Source organism: Cetorhinus maximus, chromosome 1, assembly GCF_964194155.1.
Source record: "Cetorhinus maximus chromosome 1, sCetMax3.hap1.1, whole genome shotgun sequence".
Taxonomy (NCBI): Eukaryota; Metazoa; Chordata; class Chondrichthyes; order Lamniformes; family Cetorhinidae; genus Cetorhinus; species Cetorhinus maximus.
Window position 1 is genome coordinate 2,718,720 of NC_135879.1, and position 25,637 is coordinate 2,744,356.

At 40.0% G+C, this 25,637-nt stretch overlaps 1 protein-coding gene across 2 annotated transcripts in view; it reads right to left on the reverse strand.

The window, feature by feature from the left end:
* The window catches only part of uso1 (USO1 vesicle transport factor), a 70,054-nt gene that overhangs the window by 35,359 nt on the left and 9,058 nt on the right, over positions 1-25,637 (reverse strand). Inside the window, exons 3-10 of one of the 2 annotated variants that reach the window (XM_078566234.1) lie at positions 24,639-24,703; positions 18,185-18,264; positions 15,336-15,350; positions 11,755-11,858; positions 9,815-9,917; positions 7,710-7,765; positions 6,207-6,327; positions 1,778-1,956 (exon numbers count right to left, since the gene is read on the reverse strand). In XM_078566234.1, the coding sequence (XP_078422360.1) occupies positions 1,778-1,956; positions 6,207-6,327; positions 7,710-7,765; positions 9,815-9,917; positions 11,755-11,858; positions 15,336-15,350; positions 18,185-18,264; positions 24,639-24,703 (723 nt within the window). The remainder of the gene's footprint in view (positions 1-1,777; positions 1,957-6,206; positions 6,328-7,709; positions 7,766-9,814; positions 9,918-11,754; positions 11,859-15,335; positions 15,351-18,184; positions 18,265-24,638; positions 24,704-25,637) is intronic. The other variant, XM_078566292.1, reaches the window with a different exon arrangement.

Consider the following 25,637-nt stretch of genomic DNA (forward strand, 5'->3'; position numbering starts at 1 on the left):
GATCCCATGACAGTGTTTGAAGAGCAGTAGGGCAGTCAACATCACAAAATGGCTGCCAAGCTTACATTATAACAGTAATTACACTTAAAAGTATTTCATTGGTTCTAAAGTGCTTTGAGACATCCTGCAGTCATGAAAGGCGCTATATAAATGCAAGTCTTTTTTTAATAAACAAAAGGGCAAGTGAAGGAGAACACGCTGCAGTTGACTGTATCATCATGGAAGGAAAAAATAGTTTGAGGTGGTGTAACCGCAATAGAGATCGATAGGAAGGGGTTTGCAAAGACACTCTCATAAAGGAAGTCCTCTGACAAGAGATAGTGGAGGAGAATGGAGTGAAATAATACCATAGCTTGCATTTCTCTCCAACAAAACAAAATGCTGTATTATAAAATCACATGCACTGCAGTTTCAATAATTATGTTATAATTACCAACACCAGGGGTCAGCATGATTAAGACTCAACTTTGAGTAAAATGGGCCAGCACAAGACTAGAGCTTGGTTCTCACATTCTGTAGGATGATCAGTGCCAGGAAGATTATTCGTATGTTTTGTGCAACAGGTTTTAAAAATCAGATTTAAGAAAATATTTTCTAAAACAGCCCACCTCCTTAAAAAGCTCTATATTATAGTTATTCCTGCAAAGTTTACCAAAGTTCTCAATTTTATGAAAAGACATGAAAATTGGACCAATTTACAAGGCTTTATGGCAGGTATATTTGGAATTATCCAAGGATAGCTTAATGGTTAAAGTAAAATCAGTATAGAATTGCAGTGACATGAATTCATCTCTTGTGGCTATGTTTTCTTGAAAAGAGTCACTACAATCTGCAAGAGGAGAGTCTGGTAGGTTTCGGGACATGACAAGTCATTGATTGAAAGGGTTACACAGCTCATATGAACTGAGCTATCACACTGCAATTACATCAAATAATGAAACCAGGGACTGACTGCATAGTAAACACAGACAAAATAGTAACAGTGGTGGGTTATCAGTCAGAACAATTCAGTCTCTAGCATAGTAATGGAAATAAGAATTAGGTGATTGAAGGTGCCCAGGTTGCTAGAAAGTGGCATGGCTAAACAAACCAATCTAAGGGGTCTTGACAGGGTGAATATGAGAGGATGTTTCCTCTTGTGGAAAAAATCTAAAACTAGGGGTCACTGTATAAAAATAAGGGGTCACCCATTTAAAACAGAGACAAGGCAAAAATTTTTCACTCAAGAGGGTTGAGTGTCTTTGGAACTCTCTTCCTGGAAGGGTGGTGGAAGCAGAGTTTTTGAATATTTTTAAGGCAGAGGTGGATAGATTCTTGGTAAGCAAGGGGATGATAGGTTATCAGGGGTAGGTGGGATGCAGATTTCAGGTTCAGGTCAGCCATGATCTTATTAATTGGTGGAGCAGGCTCGAGGGGCTGAATGGCCTACTCCTGCTCCTTGTTCATATGTAATAACCAGGTAAGTGCTGAGGGACTGCTGCATTGTTGGACATACTGCCTTTCAATTGAGGTTAAACCCAGGCCCCATCTGCCTTTTCAGCTGGCTGTAAAAAGATCCTGGCATTTTCCAAAGATCCAGAAGTTTTCTCCAATGTCCTGGTCAACATTCATCCTTCAAATGTATCACTGCTGTTTGAGAACTTGCTGGAGGTAAATTTGCTGCTGTACTTACCACATTAGAACAGTGACTACACTTGAAAAATAACCAACTGGCTAGACATTCCTTTGGGGTGGCTTAAGGGTTTTATAAGATCTGTATGAAGTTTTATTTATTTACCTGCAGCATCAGGTGAAGATTTGTCACTTTCTGTGCAGACCAACCAGAATTGTCTTCAGCAACCTCAAACCAAGGTTTCATGCGTTGAATGTATGAACCCTCCTTGAAAAAATTCTGATTTGAACTATTGTTCCTCATTAAGTTAAGGAGCAGCAAAAGACAATCTTCAACCACAATGCCTAGAACACACAAGACAGTTAAAGACTTTATTAAGTCATAAATTGTCCTAAATTTTACACAACTCAAATTATAGGACAGTCATAGAATTAGTTAAGGACTGGCAATTTTTTGTCAAGAAATTCAAATGGGTACCTAGGTAAATCAAGGGGTAGAAGTTTCTCAAGTTATTGTTCAAATTAATTAATTATTAAAATTAATTGCACTATTGTGCAGATATGCATTTTTGCCAAAGCAGAGGAATCCTGATGCACATGGCATGGTCAAAAGGGCTTGGAAGGTCTCAATAATCTATCTGTAGATTTTATGAATTAGCAATGTAGAGGATTGACCCATTTCAGAATGGGATTGTTTCAATCATATTTAATGGGCAGGACAGACTAGGACAATGTGTCAAGATCCATGGCAAAACTCAAGCTATTTCTTCAGAAGTTCACCCAATGTCACATTTTAGAGTGGAGCTAGAAGATCTGGAACAAATAATTTCCATGATGATGATGATCAAGCCATTGTGTTTTTTTAATAAAATATTGCTTTTTTGAGATAAAGAGCACCCATGCTTCACAGATTGCCAGCCAGACATAATCACTTAGGTGGATATATTGAGGCAAATATTGAGCAAGTCACTAATGGTGTGCTAGCAATGTTGACCAAAACTATGCTTTTGTTATCTCATGTCTTTAATCTTAAATGTGCCCTCTTGTTACCATCACACTCTATTACTACTTATGCATTCATAACCTTGTCATCACCTTTAAAGGTTTCTATCAGATCATTCATCAACCTCGTAAAACAATTCCCAACTTCTGAAAACTCTCTACTGCTGCAATCTCTTACCAAGTCCTAGGCAATCTACATTGCACTTTGGATATTCTCCCCATAATGGGACGTACACAATTCCCTTATCAAAATTTAAGGTCTAGTACAAATTTAGCTTGCTTTCATATTTAATGCTTAATAGATAAATGGTAACATAGTGGTTAAGTTACTGGACTGGAGAATCCAAGGCCTGAATGAATGATGCAGAGACATGAGTTCATTTCCATCAAGGCAGCTGGAGAATAAAGCCAATCTGGAATAAAACCGACTATCACTCATGGTAACCACATAACTACCAGATTGTTGTAAAAACCAGTCTGGTTCACTAATGCCTTTTAGGAAAACTGCTGTCCCAGTCTATATGTTACTTTAGACCCACAACAATATGGTTGACCAACTGTCCTCTGAAATGGCCTAGCAACCACTCAGTTGTCAAGGGGGCAGCTCACCACCACCTTCTCAAGGTGAATAAATGTTGGCCTTGCCAGTGACAACCACATTCCACGAATCAATAAAAAATGTGATTTTCCCTTTCACTGCCCTTACCTACTCACCATGCTATCTAACTGGTCTTGATTAACAATCTTGTATAGACTGTGGATCTATACAAGATCCCCCTGCTCCTCCACTCCCTTTACGGTGCACATGCCTCCTTCATTCTTGAAGGCAAAATTTATTACTTCAAATTTTTTTGCACTGTATTTCATCTGCCATCCATCCATCGATCAGGCTACACTACCTTTTTGCCTTCCTGCAGTCTTCAGTCTTGCACATTCCTAGTCCCTCTACAAAACTCCCTGAACAAATTTTAATATTGCTCCCTCAATGCCCAAGTTCAGGTTGGTTTTGTAAATGGTAATAGCCAAACCCACATAGGCCCCTATGGCACACCACTCATCCATCCAGTCAGTCACTTTACAATTACACTTTCTATTCCTCAACAATCTCCATCACTATGTGGGCTTCATCTGAGGATCTTAAAAGAGATGGCTAATGAGGTAGTATTGGCGCTAAATTTTCCAAAATTCCCTAGATTCTGGAAAGGTTCCATCAGACTGGAAAGTAGTAAATGTAACCCCTCTATTCAAGGGGAGGGAGGCAGAAAACAGGAAACTATAGGCCAGTTAGTTTGACGTCTGTTGTGGGGAAGGTGTTAGAATCGATCATTAAAGTGGTTATAGCTGGGCACTTAGAAAACACAAGGTAATCAGGAAGAGCCAGCATGGTTTTGCGAAAGGGAAATCATGTTTAACCAATTTATTATAGTTTTTTGAAGGAGTAACATGTGCTATGGATAAAGGGAAGCCTGCAGACGTACTGTACTTGGGTTTCCAGAAGGCATCTGATAAGGTGCCATATCAAAGGTTATTGCAGAAAATAAAAGCTCAGGGTGTAGAGGGGTAACATATGGGTATGGGTAGAGGATTGGCTGACTAGCAGAAAACAGAGCATGCATAAATGGGTCTTTGTCTGATTGGCAGGATGTGACGAGTGGAGTCCCACAGGGGTCTGTGCTGGGGCCTCAACTTTTTATAATTTACATCAATGACTTAATATGAGGGGAGCAAAGGCATGGTAGCTAAATTTGCAGGCGACACAAAGATAGGTCGAAAGTGCGTTGTGAAGACATAAGGAGTTTCCAGACAGATATAGATAAGTTGAGTGGGTGGGCAAAAATCTGGCAGAAGTAGTATAATGTGGGAAAACGTGAAGTTGTTCACTTTGGCAGGCGGAATAAAAACGCAGAGTATTACTTAAATGAAGAACAGCTGCAGAATTCTGAGGTGCAGAGGGATCTAAATGTTCTTGTGCATGAGTCACCAAAAGTTAGTATGCAGGTGCAGCAAGTAGTTAAGAAGGTTAATGGGATGTTATCCTTTATTACGAGAGGAATTGAACATAAAAGTAAAAATGTTATGCTTCAGTTATACAGGGCATTGGCGAGACCACATCTCGAATACTGTGCGCAGTTTTGGTCTCCTTATTTAAGGAAGGACGTAAATGCATTGGAGAGAGTTCAGAGGTTTACTAGATTGACACCTGGAATGAGTGGGTTGCCTTAGGAGGATAGGATGGACAGACTGGGCTCGTTTCCACTGGAGTCTAGAAGAGTGAAGGGTGACTTGATTGAAGTATACAAAATCCTGAACGGATTGACAAGGTGGACGTTGAAAAGATGTTTCCTCTTGTGGGCTAGTCCAGAACTAGGGGGGCACTGTTTTAATATTAGGGGGTTGCCCTTTTGGGGCAGAGATGAGGAGAATTTTTTTCTCTGAGGGTTGTGCGACTTCGGACCTCTGCCTCAGATGGCAATGGAAACAAGCTCATTGAATATTTTTAAGACAGAGATAGGTTGATTCCCTCGCCAAGAATCTAAGGTTATTGGGGGTAGATGGGAAATGTAGAACTCAACACAAACAGATCAGCCATGATCTTATTGAATGACGGAACAGTTTTGAAGGGCGGAATGGCCTACTTCTGCTCCAATTTCGTATGCTCGTATACATATGTTTGCATACGGCATTCACTTTGCCACCAAGTCTCTAGTGATAACTTAAGAAGAACTTTTGAAAATTAATAAAAGCCACATCAGCTTGACTTCCATCCTTACATATCTCTTCTTTTTTTAAAGAATTCTATAGCACAACTCAAATACAAACTGCCTTTCAAAATCAGTGCTGACTGAACAAGTTATACTGGACTCAATGTTAACTTTGTTTCTCTCTCCACATATGCTGCTAGACCTGTGGAGTTTTTCCAGCACTTTCTGATCTTACTTCAATGCTGACTGGTCTTGATTAACTTTACTCCAAATACTTGGTAATTTTATCCCTGTAATTTCCTGACGTATCCTTTCCCTTTGTCTTGGAGAGATGTCACAGTTTCCCTTCAACAGAATTTTGGAAAATTATAGTCGGTCGGATCCTCCTCTTTGTCTCTCCTCTATTCCCTTAGATGTAAAACAGCAAACCCCTGCCATGTGCGAGTAGCTTCTTCAGGACCATTTAGCACGAAATAATAGCCTCCACCAATAATTCTACACCCATTTCAGATGTTTCTACAATCATAATGCCCAACCCCTCTGCAAAATCTGAGGCAAGGTTCTCATTTAGTGTCTGCCATCCCATCACTCTCTTAAATTACATGACATGGCAGTGTTGTCATTTTGCAGCAATGCCAAGATTCTTAGCCAGAAATATTTCAATTGAATGTGAAAAGAATAGCACATCACAGTGGAGGTCTCTCAGCTTTAAATTATTTTGTTAAATTAAATTTTGAAATGACAGGTAAATTCACTAGCAAGCTACTGCAATTTCAGCAAGTCAACACCACAGATTTTTACAACTATACAACTGAAAAATCTCTGTGGCAGGTTTTGTTTTGCAGGGAAATTGTTCATTCACTAATTATTTCTGTTTAGGTTTAGGAATACCTCCATCACTCATCCCTTCTTCAGTGATAATATCCAGCAGGCGTTCAAAGGCATTTTCAAAAGCTACAATCTTCTGAATGGCTGCATTGGCTTTTGTTAATTGTTGCAGCAACAGCAGCCCCTGGGGGGAGAAAAAAAAGATGCTTTTACTACCTTTCCTTTTTACAAAAGTCTTTCATTCTCTCTCTCTCCCCTGGCTATTTTAGCAGCACCATCAAACTAGAGATGAAATAACAATATCTGCTTTACAGATTTTCCAAATTCCTAAGCCAGATAAGCGTGAACCAGATTCAGCAAGATTATAAATAATTGTGGGGCTGTGTTCTGACAGAGGATTCAGTGCGCTATCCTTTAAAGCTTTGAAAGCACAAACCTCCACTTCACTGGGGAAGAGATTGCTTTGTAAGAAGTAATCACAGGAAAAATACTTTGGTTTAAAAAAGCTGAGATAAAACCATTCTAAAAAGGGAGATTTTTTTTTAAAAATCGGTAAACTATGAATAACACACCTAATACCTTCTGTGATTGCATGTTATTTCAAAAGCACTGAAAAAACACAGAAGGGTTGTTAAGTGCAGGACTACTGAACAACATATTGCAATTAATAAATGGCTATGACTTCTGTATGGTCAAAAATCTTGCAGTTATTTGACATTAGTGAGACATGTGTCATAAAGTATCCATGTTTGAACACAATGTTGAAAAAGCAGGTTCTCTAGAACTAGGATCTACATCCACCGATGTTCTGCAAGGTCAGCATTGAATCCTTTGGGGATAAAAGGAGAACACCCAATATCCTCCAGAAACAGCTTGTATTAGTATTTGGAGGGCTTAACTGTGACACAAAAATTGCCAGTTTAGTCTTACTATAAATTCATCTTGCCTTAAACATTGAATTTCAGAACCCCAAATACAAGTCTGATAATCCAACAGGACAGAAAACACATGCACACAACCGCGAGAGCATGCATCACTGCATTGGGTGATGCAATTATTACCTTCTCTCCTGAAACAAAATGCTGAAATATGCACTTATTCATTTAAACTAGGTACAAATAGTTTTCATATAATAAAGAGTGGATTATTATTTCTTTGGGAGAAGGTGTGAGAAAGTCATCATTGGCTCTCATTAAGAACTTCACTGGCTCTCTGCAACCCAAAAGCTGTGGTCAAAACTGGTGCTTCAGACCACTCAGAGGAACAGAAGACATAGTAACATATCCTGCTCCACCAGGGGATGAGGTAAACCAACCAAATGAAGTTTCCATTTGAAACCAGTGAGTAGAAATTTAGCAACAGCCCTACTTGCTCTCTAGTTTCAATCCCTCTTCACTAATTCAAATAGAAATATCTTATACAAGTCTACCCTATTTCTTAGAAAAGGAAAGTTATTTTGAACCCATGTTAAACAAACATTAGTGACTGCATATTTAGTAACCATTTTAAAGTTTTTGTTCAGTTTTGACCAGCATGTTCAAGGAGGTTTCAGGGGAGGATACTTACATCATTGCGAATCACTTCTCTGGAATCTGCAAGCAAATCCATCATCCTGGACACACCTGTACATAAACGTGCACAGTTAATATAACTTTCTGAAAAGGAATTAGTTATTCTATACCTCATGTAAAATAGTACCACATCTTCAAAGGCAACATATTGCTACACACAATTGTCCATTTTGTTCAAAAGTGTATACACAGACTACACACGGTCCCCTTAAATTTCTTTCAGGATTCCTTCGATAGCTTTAAAATGGTGTACTTGTGTAGAGCTGTGTGTCACAATCTGTCCATATGCTTTTGAATTGTAGATGGGTATTTACCCTGCAACAGCAGAATTTGTGATCAAATCTCTAAGTTTTATTGAACAATTGTGTTAGGAAGAGAGAAATGGGTGAATTTTGGGGATACAGTAGGCAACAGGCTACTGCAGCACACAAGACAGGAGGGTCATTAAGTCAGAAGGTGATGGGAGTGAGCCTTATATGAGGAGCAGGATATGACTGGGTGAAGTCAGTAGATTGGTAGCAGGGGCAGCCAGGTCCAGGCTGGGGAATGCTTCTTGAAGTTATAGCTCAGTTTCTGGGTTACTGAACATCAGTCTCATAATGCACTTACACTCTGTCTGTGTGTTTCACAGTGGAGCAATAGCACCCTGACTCCCCAGCCCCATCAATTGCCTTGCACTGGCCTGCCACACACACTACCTCTTCATAAGCATATGCCCTTCAGCCTTTGATCAGCACCACAGGAGTTTATTTGATGATACTGCATGCACATTTTAAATCACCATTTTTGACTTCCTGTATCTGAATTCCTGAATTTTGGCAACTGTGCCCAAAAACACACTGTGATTAGAAGAAACTTCGGTCCAGCATTAATTTTTGAAATTGCTCATTTGTGCCCAATATAAGGATGTTAGCGTGGGGAAAGTACTACTTTTGATTCTGGACCCCCACCACTCACATCAAGCCTTCCCAGATGAGGTTAGATGCAGGGAAAAGCTCCTTCTATTCTGCCCCACCTTAAGACAACCACTCAATTACATGACTGGGGGATATTTAATCCCACTTCCCCCCCAACCCACATTAATTCTGAGGGCTCTATGACAGGGATTGGAAATTAGTGGCAATTTTATGCTCTAGGGCAATTCTCACCGGGAATGGATTCCTGCTGTCAAACTTTTGAGTGTCTCTGGCTACAATCGGCAAGTAAAGGATTTGGGGCTACAGACCCATCAACATTGGGAATAGATTCAGGCTGTCCAACGTCGTTCCATATAGAATCCTTGCTGTCGCTTTCACTAGGTCCTGGATCCTAGGTGTGAAAGCCTAGTGCTGAATTTAGTGTTTGTCCCAAGCTCTAGTTTTCTTCATTCATAGTAATCTTTTGTACCATCTGTACGCTGCTTGCCAAGAAGCACAAACCTTTGGTCTACTCTAAGTAAAGATATGCTACTGTGAAATTGAACTGTCCTATTCTCAGCAAGAGAATTCTGATTAATCTCCATAGGGAAGATTTGTTGACAAATTGCAAGTGCAACAGTACCTGTCTATCCACATATTGCATCTATGTCTAACACTAGAGTGTTGAAACATTTTCTGTTCATGGGCATTGAGTTGTTAACGACAGAACCCATGGGAGAGACAAGAACAACTTCAACTTTTCACAATCACAAGTTCCAAGATCTAGGTTTTAGTTTTATATTAGTGAGCAAATTATACATCATTTAGCAAAGAAATTATAACTCTATATTAAGATAGATCAGCAGACAGCATTTCCCCAAATATACAACTATTTTGTTGAACATTCAATGAGACTGTTTTATTTTTGCTAAATGTTTGTCCACCCTATTTAATTATTTTCTTCCAGAAAAAATACACAAGACAATTTTGACTTCAGTAAATCGATAATGTAACAGGGTTACACTTCAAAATTGGCATTGATTGAATTTTGACTTTATCTAGATTTGTAATATCAACATGCATGAAACTAACTAATGTGCTTAAGTTTAATTTTGTCCTGGGTTTATGAAGCTTGTTTCATACAGTACTTTCAGCTTATTCAACTTTTACCTCATGCACTGTTCAGAGTAAACCACGCTCTTACCCATTGGGCTGACAAGGATAATCTGTTGAACTTGTGGACCTTGGTTTTTTAAAAGTGCAGTTAGAAGCTTCACTGCAGGCCAACGCACATGAAAATCAAACTCCTGAAACAAAAAATGTTAAGTTTGACATGTTAAAAAACCACAAAGAGTTTGTGATGTATTATGGCAAAGTGGAGTCGGTATAGGAAAACCTTTCAGGAGATAAACTGAAAACTAAATAGACAGTGATTAGTTGTATAATATTAAAGCTCATTGCAGACTCAGGCTAATGCCAGAGATGACTTAATTGCAGCCAAATGAGGAAATGCTGGGGAACTGTGGAGGGTGAGGGGGTGGCAGTGGGGAATAAGAAGAACAGGCAGCAATATGGATGGAAGAATTCTTAGAGGAAAATTAAACTAATTATCCCCACAAGAGGTAACTTTCTGACCTACATGCTCTACAAGCACACTGTCAGAAAACCAAGCTCCCTCTCCCGAAAAATAAATATTTCCCACTGGTATACAAAACCATGCAACTGCTTTTCTCAACACCTTCTTTCACAGCAAATTTGTAGACTGATCCAATAAATTCATTTGACAGGAGGAAAGAAACTGCCATATAACTGATGTGCAGTTAGAATTGTGCAAAATAGGATAAAAGCAATTTACCTAATCATAGCATTTTACAATCAGATGCTTTAAAGTGATGATAGGTTATATTTCCTCAGTGCCAGGGCATCACTGCATGAGTTCCTCAGGATAGTGTCCTAGGCCAATTATCTTCAACTGCTTCATCAATGGCCAACCTTCCTTCATAAGGTCAGAAGTGAGGATGCTCGCTGATGATTGCACAATGTTCAGCACCATTCGTGACTCCTCAGATATTGAAGCAGCCCGTATCCGAATGCAGCAAGAACTGGACAACATTCAGGCTTAAGCTGATAAGTGGCAAATAACATTCACGCCACACAATTGCCAGAACAGCTTCAACAAGAGAGAATCTAACCATCTCCCCATGACATTCAATGGCATAACCATCACTGAATCCACCACTATCAACATCCTGAGGGCTATCTTTGACCAGAAATTAAGCTGGGCCAGCTATATAAATACTGTGGCTACAAGAGCAGGTCAGAGGCTGGGAATTCTGCAACAATTAACTCACCTTCTGACTCACCAAATCCTGTCCAACACCTACAAGGCACAAGTCAGGAATGTGATGGAATACTCGCCACTTGTCTGGATGAGTGCAGCTCCGATAATACTCAAGAAGCTTGACGCCATCCAGGACAAAGCAGCCTGCTTGATTGACACCCTATCCACCACCTTAAACATTCACTCCTTGCTGCCACTGTGTGTCAGTGGTGCAGTGTGTACCATCTACAAGGTGCACTGGAGCAACTTACCAAGGTTCTTTTAACAGCAGCTTCCAAACTCATGACCATTATCATCTAGAAGGACAAGGGCAGCAGGTAGATGGGAACACCACCACCTGCAAGTTCCACTCTGAGCCACCCACCATCCTGACTTGGAAATATATTGTTGTTCCTTCACTGTTGCTGGGTCAAAATCCTGGAACTCCCTCCCTAACAGCACTGTGACATGGAGGGGGCAGCAAGATTGGAGTTGAGGTTTTCCTACGTGGCTTGGCAGACAGCTTCCATTTTGCTCCCAGAAGCTCTGCTGTTTTGGTTTGATCTTGAAGCGAGGTAAGTTGGCATTCCTCACTTTCCAGTTCAGTCCCCATCCTGTCAATTCGGCCACATATCAGTGTTTGCCTCCCTCCATTCTCCCCACACAGTCAGTCAAGCCTATTTCTCTCAATGCTAATAGTCCGAACAAGGTGAAGAGCATCAGGAGTGCCAAATAGTGAATCCATGGATCAATTTCCCCAGTGTTGTCACACTCATCTGATTTTCCTAATCCACAATAGTGTTGAAATGGAAACAGAAACTGACCTCTAACAAGGATAACAGTAGGGTTAGATTTTCTTGCTGTTTGATATAAATCTCGGCGAACTGCCCAGCCAGATCATCAGAGTTGGTCTTCTGGGCATTCTCCTCTGTAAAAAAAAAGGGAAGGAAAAGAAATCAAAGTGTGATGTCAAGCCAGAGCACTATACTTGGGCACCACCAGAATCTAGAGATTAGGGAAGTACGGTTAGAAGGGAGAAGCTGTTATAATCGAAGATCGTTAAACAACCAGAACAGCAATGTGAAAGAGACTAAATATTAGGATCAAAAAGATTGGTAAACTTAATAAATGAAAGCAATACACAATAGAATTTACCAGGTTTTAACAATCAAGATCTTTGAATTTTCAGGTTGGGAAGAAGTCAAATTTATATTAAAACATTCCAATGGTATTTGAAAAAAGTGGTAGAAAGGTAGCAGAAACACTATTTTCATTTTCCTGATGTTCATGACATACATAAGCTGTGTGTCACCTCCAAATGGGGCTGCTCCCAGAGAATAATTTTGAAGATATTCATTGTTTAAACCCATTAAGAGTTAATGATCGATCATTAAGTCAGCAATTGCTTGCACTGAGGATGAGAATCAGGACCACAGCACAGAAAGAGGCCACTCAGTCCATCGTGCTTGTAGCAGCCTGCTTGCAAGAACTGATTAATCCCGCTATCCCCCACCACCACCACCACCACCACCACCAACCACCCCCCCAAACCCGCTCTTTCCCATAGCAAAGCAATTTTTCATTTTTAAGTAAATACCCAAATACCCTTTGAAAGTTATTATTCAAGAAGCGTCTATTGCCCTTTTAGGCAGCGCATTCCAGATCATAACTCGCTACGTAAAAAGAAATTCTCAACCCCCTGAATTTTTTTGCCAGAATCTTTTCTGTCTCCTTTGGCTGTTAACGCTCTCGTCACTAGAAACAATTTCTCCTTATTTACTCTTATGCAATCCTTCAATTTTGAAACTCTTCTATTCAACTGTTTCTCTTCTCCACTATAAAGGAGGACAACCTCCCCTTCTCCAGTCTCTCCATATGATTGAATTCCCGCATCAGTGGTATCATTCTAACAATACTCCTTTGTTCCTTTTCCAATACCTGGACGCCCTTTCTGAGGTGCTGTGCCTAGAATTGAGAGAATACTCCAGCAGGAGCCTAACCAGTGACTTATACAGCTTTAGCATAATTTCCTTATTTCTTAGCAAAACAGTTACATTTTCTCCCAGTTCAGAATTGTGACTGCAATTGTTATAATCTACATTAGGTTTATTACAGGCTATATTAAAAGTGGGAAAGCAATGAAATAATATGATCCTAATTGCCAATGCATACAGAATTGGGTTCTGATATAGCTCACCTACCTAAAAAAAGTTAGCTCTACATTCGTTTTTTCACAGATACTGCCTGACCTCCTGAGTGCTTTCAGCATTTTCAGTTTCTAATTCAAAAACTAGCAGAGGCCCACAAAACATCTGCAGTCAACTCAGTATCTTTAATGCAACAGTATTTCTTTAAACACACAATTTCTAGTTATTCTTTCGTAAAGACTTTAACACAATCAAAAGTTCTCATTCTGGAAAAAGCTACATAAAGCTGTCCATGTGTAAAAACAGACCTAGGAATACAAATACAAATTTGGTCAAGAATCTGGCCTTGTAACTTGTTTATAGTTATACAATATGAAAGTCTAATTGGGAACTGTTTACCCCACAGTTGAAACGACAGGTTTGCATCTGACGGGTTCAATGTTGTTTGAAGAATGAACACTATTTCCTTGAAATCTGCCTGTTATAATTTCAGCTTCTAAGAAAGAAAACAACTTCCTACCAATTGTGTTCTTGGACCAAGTCATTGTTTAAGTTCCAAGTTGCATTCGCAACATTACAACTGCTTCGTCCTCAAATCTAAGATTGTGCGGTGAAATGCTCATTGGAGTTAAACTGTGTAGAAGCTCCAGCAAGGTATAGACTGTTACCATCCTCTTCGATTATAGAATCAATGTTGATGTTTTCTTTTAATTCACCTGGCAGGTTTTCTAAAACTTTTTCATTCAAATCTTGTGCATCTTCATTTTTAGCACAAAGAATAACTTTTGAATAATAATTTGTATGAAATAATTCTCCCCACCAATTTGCCACACTTAACCAATTCCATCACATCATCTACCCCTCCTATGCAATCACCATCCCCATTCTTCCTTTGCTATTCTCCCTCCATTCCTTTTACCCCTCCCTTGCCATCCCCATCCCTGCCAATCACATCCCATCTCTCTCCAGCCAGGGTAACTATGTTGTTGGGCTCCCCCACCGCTTTCATTCTCTATCAGCCGCAGCCAACTGTTGGCAGCTGCACATGCAACAGATACTCCAGTCCTCTATGCGCACCAGATCCTGCCCAACAGACCCGACTTGACCAATCAAAACAATGTGAACAGGCAATAAAACTTTATTTTATTTATAGATTCAGTGTCTGCAGTCTTTTATTGTATAAATTGTATATGGGTTAACACAGATCAGTCTCACCAGTGTTAGCACAATCTCCTCGGGCCTAGACAAGTCTATCAACTCTCCTGCATGTTAAAAAAGGAGGCTCAGGCTAGAGATTACATTATCCCAATTTCCTGCCTCAGCATCAAGATGTTACATTTACCTAAAAGGCAGCATTGATCAGTGACAAAACAATAGAAAAGAGAAAAAAAAATCAAGATAATTTTATGGAGGCTGGACTACCCCAGAATTCCTAGCAGTAGTAAACACCTTCAATTTAGAAAGGTTAGAAATAAAGCGAAAAAGGAGAACATTAAAGAATCAAAAAGGTGAAAAAAAATAAGGTTGCAAATGAAAAGCTCGTGTCCAACAAAAGCAGAGTTTGATAATGTTAGTGCTTATGCTCAACCAGATTACTCAGATTCCAAGATTTATTCCTAATTTCTATATTAAATCATCAATATTTATTTTAAAGGCTTTAAATCTGAAACTCCCAAGCTCTCGCGGTATTAGATTGCAGGACATTTTCAGATTGTAATTACTGAAATCCAAAATGAAACTGATCACTCAATTTCAGCACAAAATGTCTACCACTCTGTGCATACATGTCAAAAATCAAAAATACACTGCCTGAAAGCGGTTAGTCACCACACAATGTGCCAATACATTGGCACATTGCCAAGCCAAATTCTCAAAACATACCTGCTTTATGTTGAAAGCTTTGTTCTACCTTAAGATTAGTGTTTCTGAAGATGACACTTCTAAATTATTTGTTACTTGATAAGCCCTTCAAACCAGGAGTACTAATTTATAATGAGGAAAAAAAACACACATTTTCTGAAGAGTTGTGTATGTGACACACAATCCAATTAAAAAATATCTTTGCTCATGGTTATTAACTGCTTCTTCTGTTAGGATTAGATGCACTAAGGGTTAGATGCGCACTCACCTTCAAAAACAAATGCAATTAGTCCAGTTAGTAAGTCTGCATTCAAGGTTTGTGCAGGCTGTTAAATTTGAAATGTCATTTTCATTTGCAAATTTATTTGAAGCAGTACCATACAAAAGTAAAGTTTTACCTTCAGATTCATCTGCTGAATTATACATGAAAGAGAAGAAACATCAACTGAGACAAAACAGATCGTCAAATGCAAAGCATTGTATGTAGCTGACATGCTGAAGCACTGAAGCTCAAAACAAATATGGCGAGAAAGCATGCCATAATACAAATTTTAAAATAAAGGTACCTTGGGGAAAATCATGCTACTTTAAAGGTACATTATTCCAAAATGTTCCCCATTTCTGCTCATAGCTGTTTGAGACACTAAGGTTAACCTAGGAGAGAAAAATGCTTCAGGTCTTTATGCACATCTAATTTGACTACCCTCTGCACTCAGCACCAAATTTTTAAGACCAGAACAAAAAATCCAAATTATATGGAGCGCAGCCTCTTAAGTTATTGGTAGCACAAACTTTGAATACTGCTGAAAAAATAGACATGCTGCCAAAGCTTTTCATCTTGCAGTCTTCAGGATAGATGCAAGAATGCCAAATTTCAAAGATTCCTACACCTCCACTCGCTACAAGATTGGCCTTATCAGCAATCTTGTAAATAGGGCCCGAGCAATTTGCTCACCGTGCAAGCTTGACGCTGAAATAGGGCACAGAGCTATCCTGCAGGATAATGGCTAACCCAATCAGATTATTGCTCGCTGTGTACCGAGCATACACACGAATGGGCCAAAGGCCGCAACTTTCAGATCTGAAAAGTACTCTGGAGGGGCAAAATATCTCAAAAGTTTGAGCAGCAGGTGAAGCTGTTTCACACCTGCCACTATGCAGTGGCAACAAGAGTGGTGTTTTCCACCAACAGGATGCCACTGTCAAGCCAAAAATACATTCTGCCTATCACACAAATAAGTAACGTGGCATATGAATTTAAGTGTCGATGCGATGCCAGGTACATAGCCTGATGATGACTTGGATCATATCAAACATGAGCTCTGTCCTCCATTTTGATCTTTATTTTTTTTTCCCAACATCTCCTGCCCACAGGGCCATCTGTAACTTATGTTATGCTTTCAGAGCGCTGACCCTTGTTCTGCTATTAACGCATTCTATTAGCACCTTTAGCCTTTAACACTACCATTAACACTCCCTTTGTCTTACGTCCCTGACATCTTAGGGAAAATCCCCAATGGATCAGTCTTTGAACATTTGCATATGCCCTATGGTGTTCACAGACAGTCAGATCATACGCGCTGTATAATAATTGCTATTTTACTTTGAAACATAGTTATGTTTAAGATGGCTTACATATAAAGATTCCTAATCATTTCCTTACTTTCCTTACAATTTTGAGTCATTGTTTTATGTCAAAGTTTATAACTGCAAAAATCCTGCCAATATTTGCATGTTTACATTTACAATGGGAAAAAAGCCAATTTCAACAGCTGTCTGATGCATTACTTTTAATTTCAGGATCTCCCCTATCTGTTCTCAGCTGCCTCATTCCAGGCTTTTGGTAGCACTTTATCCAATTCCCACCCAGCCTATGTGACCTGCTGTCAAACTTTACACTTGGCTCTAGCCACAACCCAACTGTTGCTGAATCAGCCGTGGGACAGTCTCCACCGTCCCCTATGAATGAAGTTTCATAATCCCATTAGTGATCCACCATCACATGCTGTGGTTCCATGTCACAGCCTGCAGCCCCTTCTCACCCTCGACACTGTACTCTCATCTCTTCAAACACCCGTAGCTCTTCTCTCCCCATATTCTCCAATGTTTGGTGCCAGTTAAACAAATTCCAAATTCATAGCACAATGCTATATCTTGATATAATAATTACTAGTTCATTAAGTGCCTTAGCCAATGAGGAGCTTTGTTATTTTTTAAAAAACTGATTAAAAATAAAACAAAATCTTTCAAACTTGCCTTTCATATTATTGCAGATAACATAATAAATTCTGCCTTGATGCACCATATATTGGGTGGACAGGTGTACAGTATTGATCTGGAATGCTTCAAGAGCCTTTTTATAACTCAATAATTTTGAAGTGGCAAGTATTGTTTAAGCTAACCTTTTGTGCGCCTTGGGTGCTGCACAAATGGAGCAGAATGGAACACCCAGATTATGGTGGTGGGGGTGTGGAACTCACTGTCTGAAAGGGTGGTAGAGGCTGAAACTCTCACAACATTTTCAAAAATACTTGAATAGGCACTTGGAGTGCCATAACCTACAAGGATACAGACCAAGAGCTGGAAAATGAGAATAGACTGAATCGCTCTTTCATCTGCCACAGACACAATGGGCCAAATGGCCTCCTTTGTTGCCATACATTTTCTATATTTATATGATTATATGTGGACACAGCAGTGCCAACTTACCAGGCGCAATGCCACATCATGTCTACTCAATGCATTAAGTTTTACATATTGCGCACACTTCCAAGTGCCATACTTCCAATAAAACTTTCTCTAATACATTATGTCCATTACCCCTGTTGAACAGCACAGCTTCATTCAGCACTTTTCCTCAAAGTTTTTTTAAGTTATATTAAGAGAAAGATTAGAAAACAGCTATCAGCTAGCTGTACTATAAAGTTATATTTTCGATAAAAATAAAATAGTTCACTTCAGTTCAATCTCATCTTGATTTCAGTCATCCATGAAACAGACCCAAAGTTTGTTATTCAATGATCTCATTGCACAATTTATTAATCTCCTTTCATGTGGCAGTCCTAGCTCAATCAAGATTCTTTAAATGGTGTATTTTCAAAGATTTATAATGAAACAAGTTGAAAATCAAAGCACGCACTGAATTCAAAGAGAAATGTCAGTGAAGATTAAGAGCTATAAACAATGATACAGTATAATCAGAAACTCTAGCTGGAAAGTGATAAAGTATTGAAATGCTCCACTGTACCTGGTTCCTCCTCTTCAACATCATTGGAGATCAGGTTGCAAAGAGTATCCAATGCATAGCCAATAATTTCAGAGTCTGAGCTGGAGAGGCAATAGATGATGTAAATATCCTTTCAAATCCAGACACGTAAAACCAAAGTGGTAATATCAATTCTTACAATAGGTCATCAACCTGAAATGTTAACTGTTTCTCACTCTACGCATGTGGCCTGACTTGTAGAGTGTTTTCAGCATTTTCTGTTTTTATTATTGATAACATTGCTGTTCTTTTTAACCTTGCTTTTTAATTAGTATATAAAAAGTTGTGCAAAAATATCCACAAACGAATGTTCAGTTATGACGACGGTATCTATAGGACCTTTAAAGAAGAATGCCCAGTTATGTCCCACTCACACAAAAAAATGTTACTGCCCTTAGTCTTCTCTTAATCATTAATGAAGTGTTGAAGTTAGCAACGTTGCCATTAAGAAATACCTGCATAACAACACACCAATTGGAGTTTACCAAAAGCACTCTGCTCCAGACCTCATTTGCATCTTGATGTCAACATGGCCACAGAAACAAGATGCCAAGAGGTAAGCATAGCCGCCCATGACATCAAGGCAACAACGGATCACTGAGCAGATACATATAATACAGGAACCATTTCTCTGGAATAATTAAACATGAGGCCTACTTTCTTTGCTGCTTTCCATCTGCACCATTGAGGCGGGATGGTTAAGTACAAGGTATAACAAGCCTGAACAGGCCCAAATAATGCATGCTGCAATTATTCAGCAGGTTGCATCTTATACTATTTTTAATTCTGGACACTATAGCAAGAGTATTTATCAATTTGGAAAAGATCACAAGTCCATGCTGCAATATGTACAAGGGCTGTTATCGCCAACATACTTACTCTGAAATAGAAGCACTCACACTTCACAAACATGTGGAGAAAATAACAAAACCAAAAACATCAAAGCAGTTTTTAAACTTAGTTTCGAACACTGAAGTTTACAGCACAAAAGCAGATCATTCCTACCAACATATATACTTTCTTATGGCACTGGATACAGTAGTTGAAGCATGTTTAGCAACTTCTCCATTAGTTGTCTAAAGTTTGGTTGATTCTGCAAGTCTCAACAGAAACAGTATCAAATAAACTTTCAAAGTTCTTTTTTAATGGATGGAAGTAAATCTCTCTCTGTCCTGTGATGTTCTGTCAGGGCACCTTCTCCATCCAAGTGTCAAGATGACAGGCTGGAGAATTGTCTCCCCAGAGCTCAACCTCAACTTTGGGTTTCCAATAGCAAAAGGATCTGGAACATTCCGTGTGGCTTGACAATCATGTATCCTCAATATCACAAACATCAATACTCACACGCTCATTAACAATTGGAAATTGATTGTCCCATTTCAGGCACCTCCTGATTGAGAGTATTAACTAAAATAGTTTAGCAATGAGGAAAACTACAGAGCTGCTTTGTAATGGGAGCCATTTGTGCCAGCTCAATTTTGGCTTTGGTTTCATATTTTTACTTAACCAGCAAGAATAACTAAGATTGAATTGGAAAGTGCTCCTTTAATAGGTTTAACATATTTGAAGTAATTTCATTCATGAAGTAATCGCAAGAAAGATGGAGGGCAAGTGATTGAAACGCAAACAAATACAGCATTCGGCAGGATAGCATTCCACCTGCTGTGTGCACTACAATCATCTAATGCAAATATAGTCGTCATAGGGATGAGACAAGTCCCAAACCAATATACTCCATTATTTACTCAAGTGTTAAGACTGTTTTAACATTTTGTTTGCTGTACAGTCAGCAAAGATATTACTTTGTGATGTCAAAAAGGAAAGGTCTTCAAAAGACAATCTTTTCATGGTCCACATTTCTGTTAGCGACCAGCTGTCGTTAATCTGCAAACTCTGCAAACGTTTGAACTTTCACATGAGTAACTCGTCTAACTGAAAGAGCTTGGACCTGCTGTTTATCAGGTAACTGGAGCAGACAGGTTTGATTATCTTAAAACAATGCCCCAATTTAAAGTATGGGAATGCGTTGTTTGACTGCAAACTTGAAAAACAAATGCATGGAAATGTACATTAATACCTTATGAAACAAAAACAGAATTACCTGGAAAAACTCAGCAGGTCTGGCAGCATCGGCGGAGAAGAAATCAGTTAACGTTTCGAGCCTTCATGGCCCTTCAGCAGAACTGAAGCATAGTTAGGAGAAGGGAGAAATATAAACTGGTTTAAGGTGGGGGGTGGGGGGGGGGGGGGGGGGAGAGAGACGTTGAGGGTGTGGTGATTGTGGAGATGAGCAGATAATCAAAAGATGTCACAGACAAAAGGGTCAAAGAGGTGTTGAAGGTGGTGATATTTGTCTAAGAAAAGTGCTAATTAAGAATGGAAGACAGGATATTCAAAGTACAGCTCTAGTGGGGATGGGGTGGACAGACTAACAAGGTTTTAGTTTTAGATTTAAAAATAATGGAAATAGGTGGGGAAAGAAGAATCTATATAAATTATTGAAAAAAAAGGGGTGTGGGGGGGAGAAACGGGGTGGGGATGGGGAGTTTAGGATCTAAAGTTGTTGAATTCAGTATTCAGCCCAGAAGGCTGTAAAGTGCCTAGTCGGAAGATGAGGTGCTGTTCCTCCAGTTTGCGTTGGGCTTCACTGGAACAATGCAGCAAGCCAAGGACAGACATGTGGGCAAGAGAACAGGGTGGAGTGTTAAAATGGCAAGCAACAGGGAGGTTTGGGTCTTTCTTGCGGACAGACCGCAGGTGTTCCGCAAAACGGTCGCCCAGTTTGCGTTTGGTCTCTCCAATGTAGAGGAGACCGCATTGGGAGCAACGAATGCAGTAGACTAAGTTGGGGGAAATGCAAGTGAAATGCTGCTTCACTTGAAAGGAGTGTTTGGGCCCTTGGATGGTGAGGAGAGAGGAAGTGAAGGGGCAGGTGTTGCATCTTCTGCGTGGGCATGGGGAGGTGCCATAAGTGGGGGTTGAGGAGTAGGGGGTGATGGAGGAGTTCACTTCCTCTCTCCTCACCGTCCAAGGGCCCAAACACTCCTTTCAAGTGAAGCAGCATTTCACTTGCATTTCCCCTAACTTAGTCTACTGCATTCGTTGCTCCCAATGCGGTCTCCTCTACATTGGAGAGACCAAACGCAAACTGGGCGACCATTTTGCGGAACACCTGCGGTCTGTCCGCAAGAAAGACCCAAACCTCCCTGTCGCTTGCCATTTTAACACTCCACCCTGTTTTCTTGCCCACATGTCTGTCCTTGGCTTGCTGCATTGTTCCAGTGAAGCCCAACGCAAACTGGAGGAACAGCACCTCATCTTCCGACTAGGCACTTTACAGCCTTCCAGGCTGAATATTGAATTCAACAACTTTAGATCTTAAACTCCCCCTCCCCCCATCCCCACCCCGTCTCTCCCCCCCTCCCTTTTTTTTCAATAATTTATATAGATTCTTCTTTCCCCACTTATTTCCATTATTTTTAAATCTAAAACTAAAACCTTGTTAGTCTGTCCACCCCACCCCCACTAGAGCTGTACTTTGAATATCCTGTCTTCCATTCTTAATTAGCACTTTTCTTAGACAAATATCACCACCTTCAACACCTCTTTGACCCTTTTGTCTGTGACATCTTTTGATTATCTGCTCATCTCCACAATCACCACACCCTCAACGTCTCTCCCCCCCCACCCCCTTAAACCAGTTTATATTTCTCCCTTCTCCTAACTATGCTTCAGTTCTGCCGAAGGGCCATGAAGGCTCGAAACGTTAACTGATTTCTTCTCCACCGATGCTGCCAGACCTGCTGAGTTTTTCCAGGTAATTCTGTTTTTGTTTTGGATTTCCAGCATCCGCAGTAGCTTTTAGCTTTTTGTTTATATTAATACCTTATGGACTGCTTTCAAATGTTTCATGTATTTATTGCACATTACATTAGATGTTGGTATTTTTAGCTTTTGTGAAATAAATCTAATCAGCCGTTTCACTTGCGTAAAACAATCTAATCTGCTCTTTCCCACCTTCAGGACCGACAGATGCTGTGACCACCTGGAAGAAATTTCCGATCAGAGTTCATTGTTAAACAGTGTTGAGGAGGATAAAGGGCATTACATTTCAGTTTATGAAATGTACTCTGCTTCTAGAAGCTGCAGCCAAGTTATATTGGAAAACTCCCAAACTAGAACACTTCTACCTGAAGTACAGCTGTGGAATCACATCTCCAGCCTATCTCCCAGGTCAGAGATGGTCCATCTGAATGTAATGGCCCAGATCTTCTGGTCCCTGGGTCACTGGAGACCAGACATACGACCCAAGGCGCATTTCAGGACCCTGTAGAAGTCTCAACGTGCTGACCTCTGTGAGATTTGCCCAGGGAGTTTGAATTCCAATGGGCAATTCCTATGCTCCCTGGGACCCTCCATGAAAGTCTCCAACTCTGAGTTAGAGTCAGAGACGTTGGACAGTTCCAACATACTTACCTGAATAGTTACCCATGAAATGTTAGATAGAAAAAATCCTAGTCTAACTCCTGGGTAATGACAAAATTGAGTACCCAATCACTCACACTGACCTTCTGACCCACCAACTACCTCACCTGACCTACCAAACCCGACCAGTCCCCCCCAACTGTCCCCCTGACCAACTACTCATCACCCAACTAACTCCCCAAACTAACGTGACAAGCCCCAAGACCCAACTACCTCCCCAACCTGATGTGACTATCCTGACCCACCTACCCACTCATTCAACTGCCATCCACCACCCTACCAACCCTGCTGCCCTACCAGCCTAGCTATTCACTCATTCATCCACTCACCCATTCACATTGGACATTTAAATTTACCTTAGGGCAGTTAGTGTCATAAAAAGGGGATGTGTTCAGTCTTCCCCCTGACGCTATGGCATTCTGATGGAGTTCTTGGATGGATGCTGCACTCTGCATTTGTGAAGAAGCCAGGCTCGGAAGACCCAAACGGCAACGCGGAGTAGTGTCAGGGGCCAGCAAAAGTGGGAGTGGAACAGCAAACCGACAATGACTGCCGTTCCTCAGAAGGTCCAGGCCAATTTACAACAGGGATTGCATTCAAGGCACCAGCATAGCATATTATTGGTCAAATAGGCCATGTGATTGGCCAAGGAAATAGAAAGGCCACTCTATTAACTTAACCACGAGATGAATGTAAAAGAAAATGGCTGCACATGACACAGTCACTAATTCGATAAAGATAGGATATGAACAGAGTTAGAATCACGAGCAGTATAAACCTAGTGGGAGTGTGAAACAGGACAGGGTTCAATGACTGCAGCTGACCTTTGGGCCTTATAAATCAGGACCCTCGCATCAAAAGGATTTTTTTTTTTAAACGCTGAGAAATGTGTTTGGGGGAAGGGGAGGTGGAGAATGGAGAAAAGACAAAAGGTTATCATGTTAAAGTTTCTCCAATTCTGCTCTCAAAAGGAGGAAAATGCAACCAATTTAATTTTCATCTATTAAAATAATGATTTTTTTTTGTCAAACAGTAGAACATGTACAACTTTGCTGCACAATAAGGTCACCATCAGGTAAGTTAGACTTTTAGGTTGCCAATTAATCACAATAAAGTCAGTGACTATACTTTCATTTTGCTTCACCATAAAATCCAAACATTCTGAGGGCTCCACTGTTGCCAAGGTTGAACTTGAAAGCAATGCACTAAGATTAATTTGACAGCCAGATTATACATCAGGGCCTTAACATTCCCAGCTGCTTCCAACATGTTTTAGATTTCTTACAGTGACTGTGACTATCCATGATGTACAGCTTGTCTTGATTTGCTCCTAGTGCATTGCTGCCGCAGCTACAAAACAGTGTAACAGCCTAGATAGGATTCCTGAATGTTATGCCAAGCTCAAAATTGATGGGATCAAAGTATAAAACAGGGTAGCAATGAGTCCCAGATAGATCACCACAACACTGATAGAAAAACTTCTTATGCCACAGCAGATGTCATAAACTTTATAATCCTAAAAGATACGGAGCCAAAGCAATAACAGTAAAATAAAAACAGAAAATGTTGGAAATACACAGCAAGCATCTTTCATGAAAAGACCAACCATATCTCAGCTGTAAAACTTGACTAGTTAGTGTGGCTGGAGCCAGAGGCAGTATCCTTCTCATGCACTCTTGAATTGAACATGATCTACATTTGAAGCAAGCTGTTAAAGTAGCAACGTCATCACTCATTCCTCCAGTAGTTGTTCAGAAGCATGAGAATAGCCCTCACAGTATTCCTCCAGTTCCAACTTACAAGTTAGATGAATTTAGATAATTTTACTTTACTAACCTTTAAATATAAGAAGGAACCATTTCTAGACACATCCCTGTCTGTACTGGGATACTTGAGGCAAGAAATTTCAAATATTTAAATGCTTTTTCCATACGTAGGAACAGATACTTACCGGTCAGTCTGCAGCACATTAACAAGGTGCTCCATGGCTTGACTGCCCACTTCAAGGCGATATTTCTAAACAAAAAAAATAAATAAAGCAAGCATTTTTGAGAACAAAAAACTCTTATACCCTCCTCCAGGTAGTAGGGTATTTGTCTGCAGATTAGTTTTAATGACTAGGAGGAATAAGGAGGCCATATACTCCTTGGAAAGTAGGAGTCCAATCGAAATGGAGGTACAAGGAGATCTAGGGTACAGAGCCAAATATTACAAGCAGCAGCATGTTAACAAAGCCATATAAAATGCAAACAAAGCACTGGAGATCATTTATAAAGGAAAAGAATTCCAAAAATGTTAAACTTATATAGAACTTTGGCAGTACTGTACATAGTTCTGGTTCCTACATGATAATAAGGATATAAGAATCATTGGAGGGGGTGCAAAAAATATTTACAAGGATGACAACAGAAATGAGGAGTACAACTATCAAGATTGAACAGGCTGGAGCTCTTCTCTCAAAAGAGAGAGAAGGCAGGGGAGTGATCTAGAGGTCTTTAACATTATGATGTGGTTTGATAAGGAAGATGTAGAGAATGTGTCTCCAATTGTGGGGGAGTCCAAAAGTAGAGGTCACGTAGAAGATAGTCACTAATAACTTCTAAAGGAACTCAAGAGAATCTTCTTTACCCAGAAAGTGGAGAGAGTGTGGGACTCACTACCACATGGATTCGTTTGGCCAAAAAGCACAGATGCTATTTAAGGGTAATCTGGGCAAACATGTGGAGAAAGAAAGAAAGGAATATGTTCATAGGGTGAGAGGAAGGAGGGTGGGCGGAAGAGAAGTAGGAGAAGGGTTACGTGGTGTATAAACAATGGAATAAGGCCTTTAGTGGGCCGTATGGCCCATTTCGGTGCAGTAGAATTTTAAGTACATGTCACTCCATGGTTGATGCCAATTTCCTCATGACCCCACCACCACACCACCACCAATAACTTGAACACATTTCTA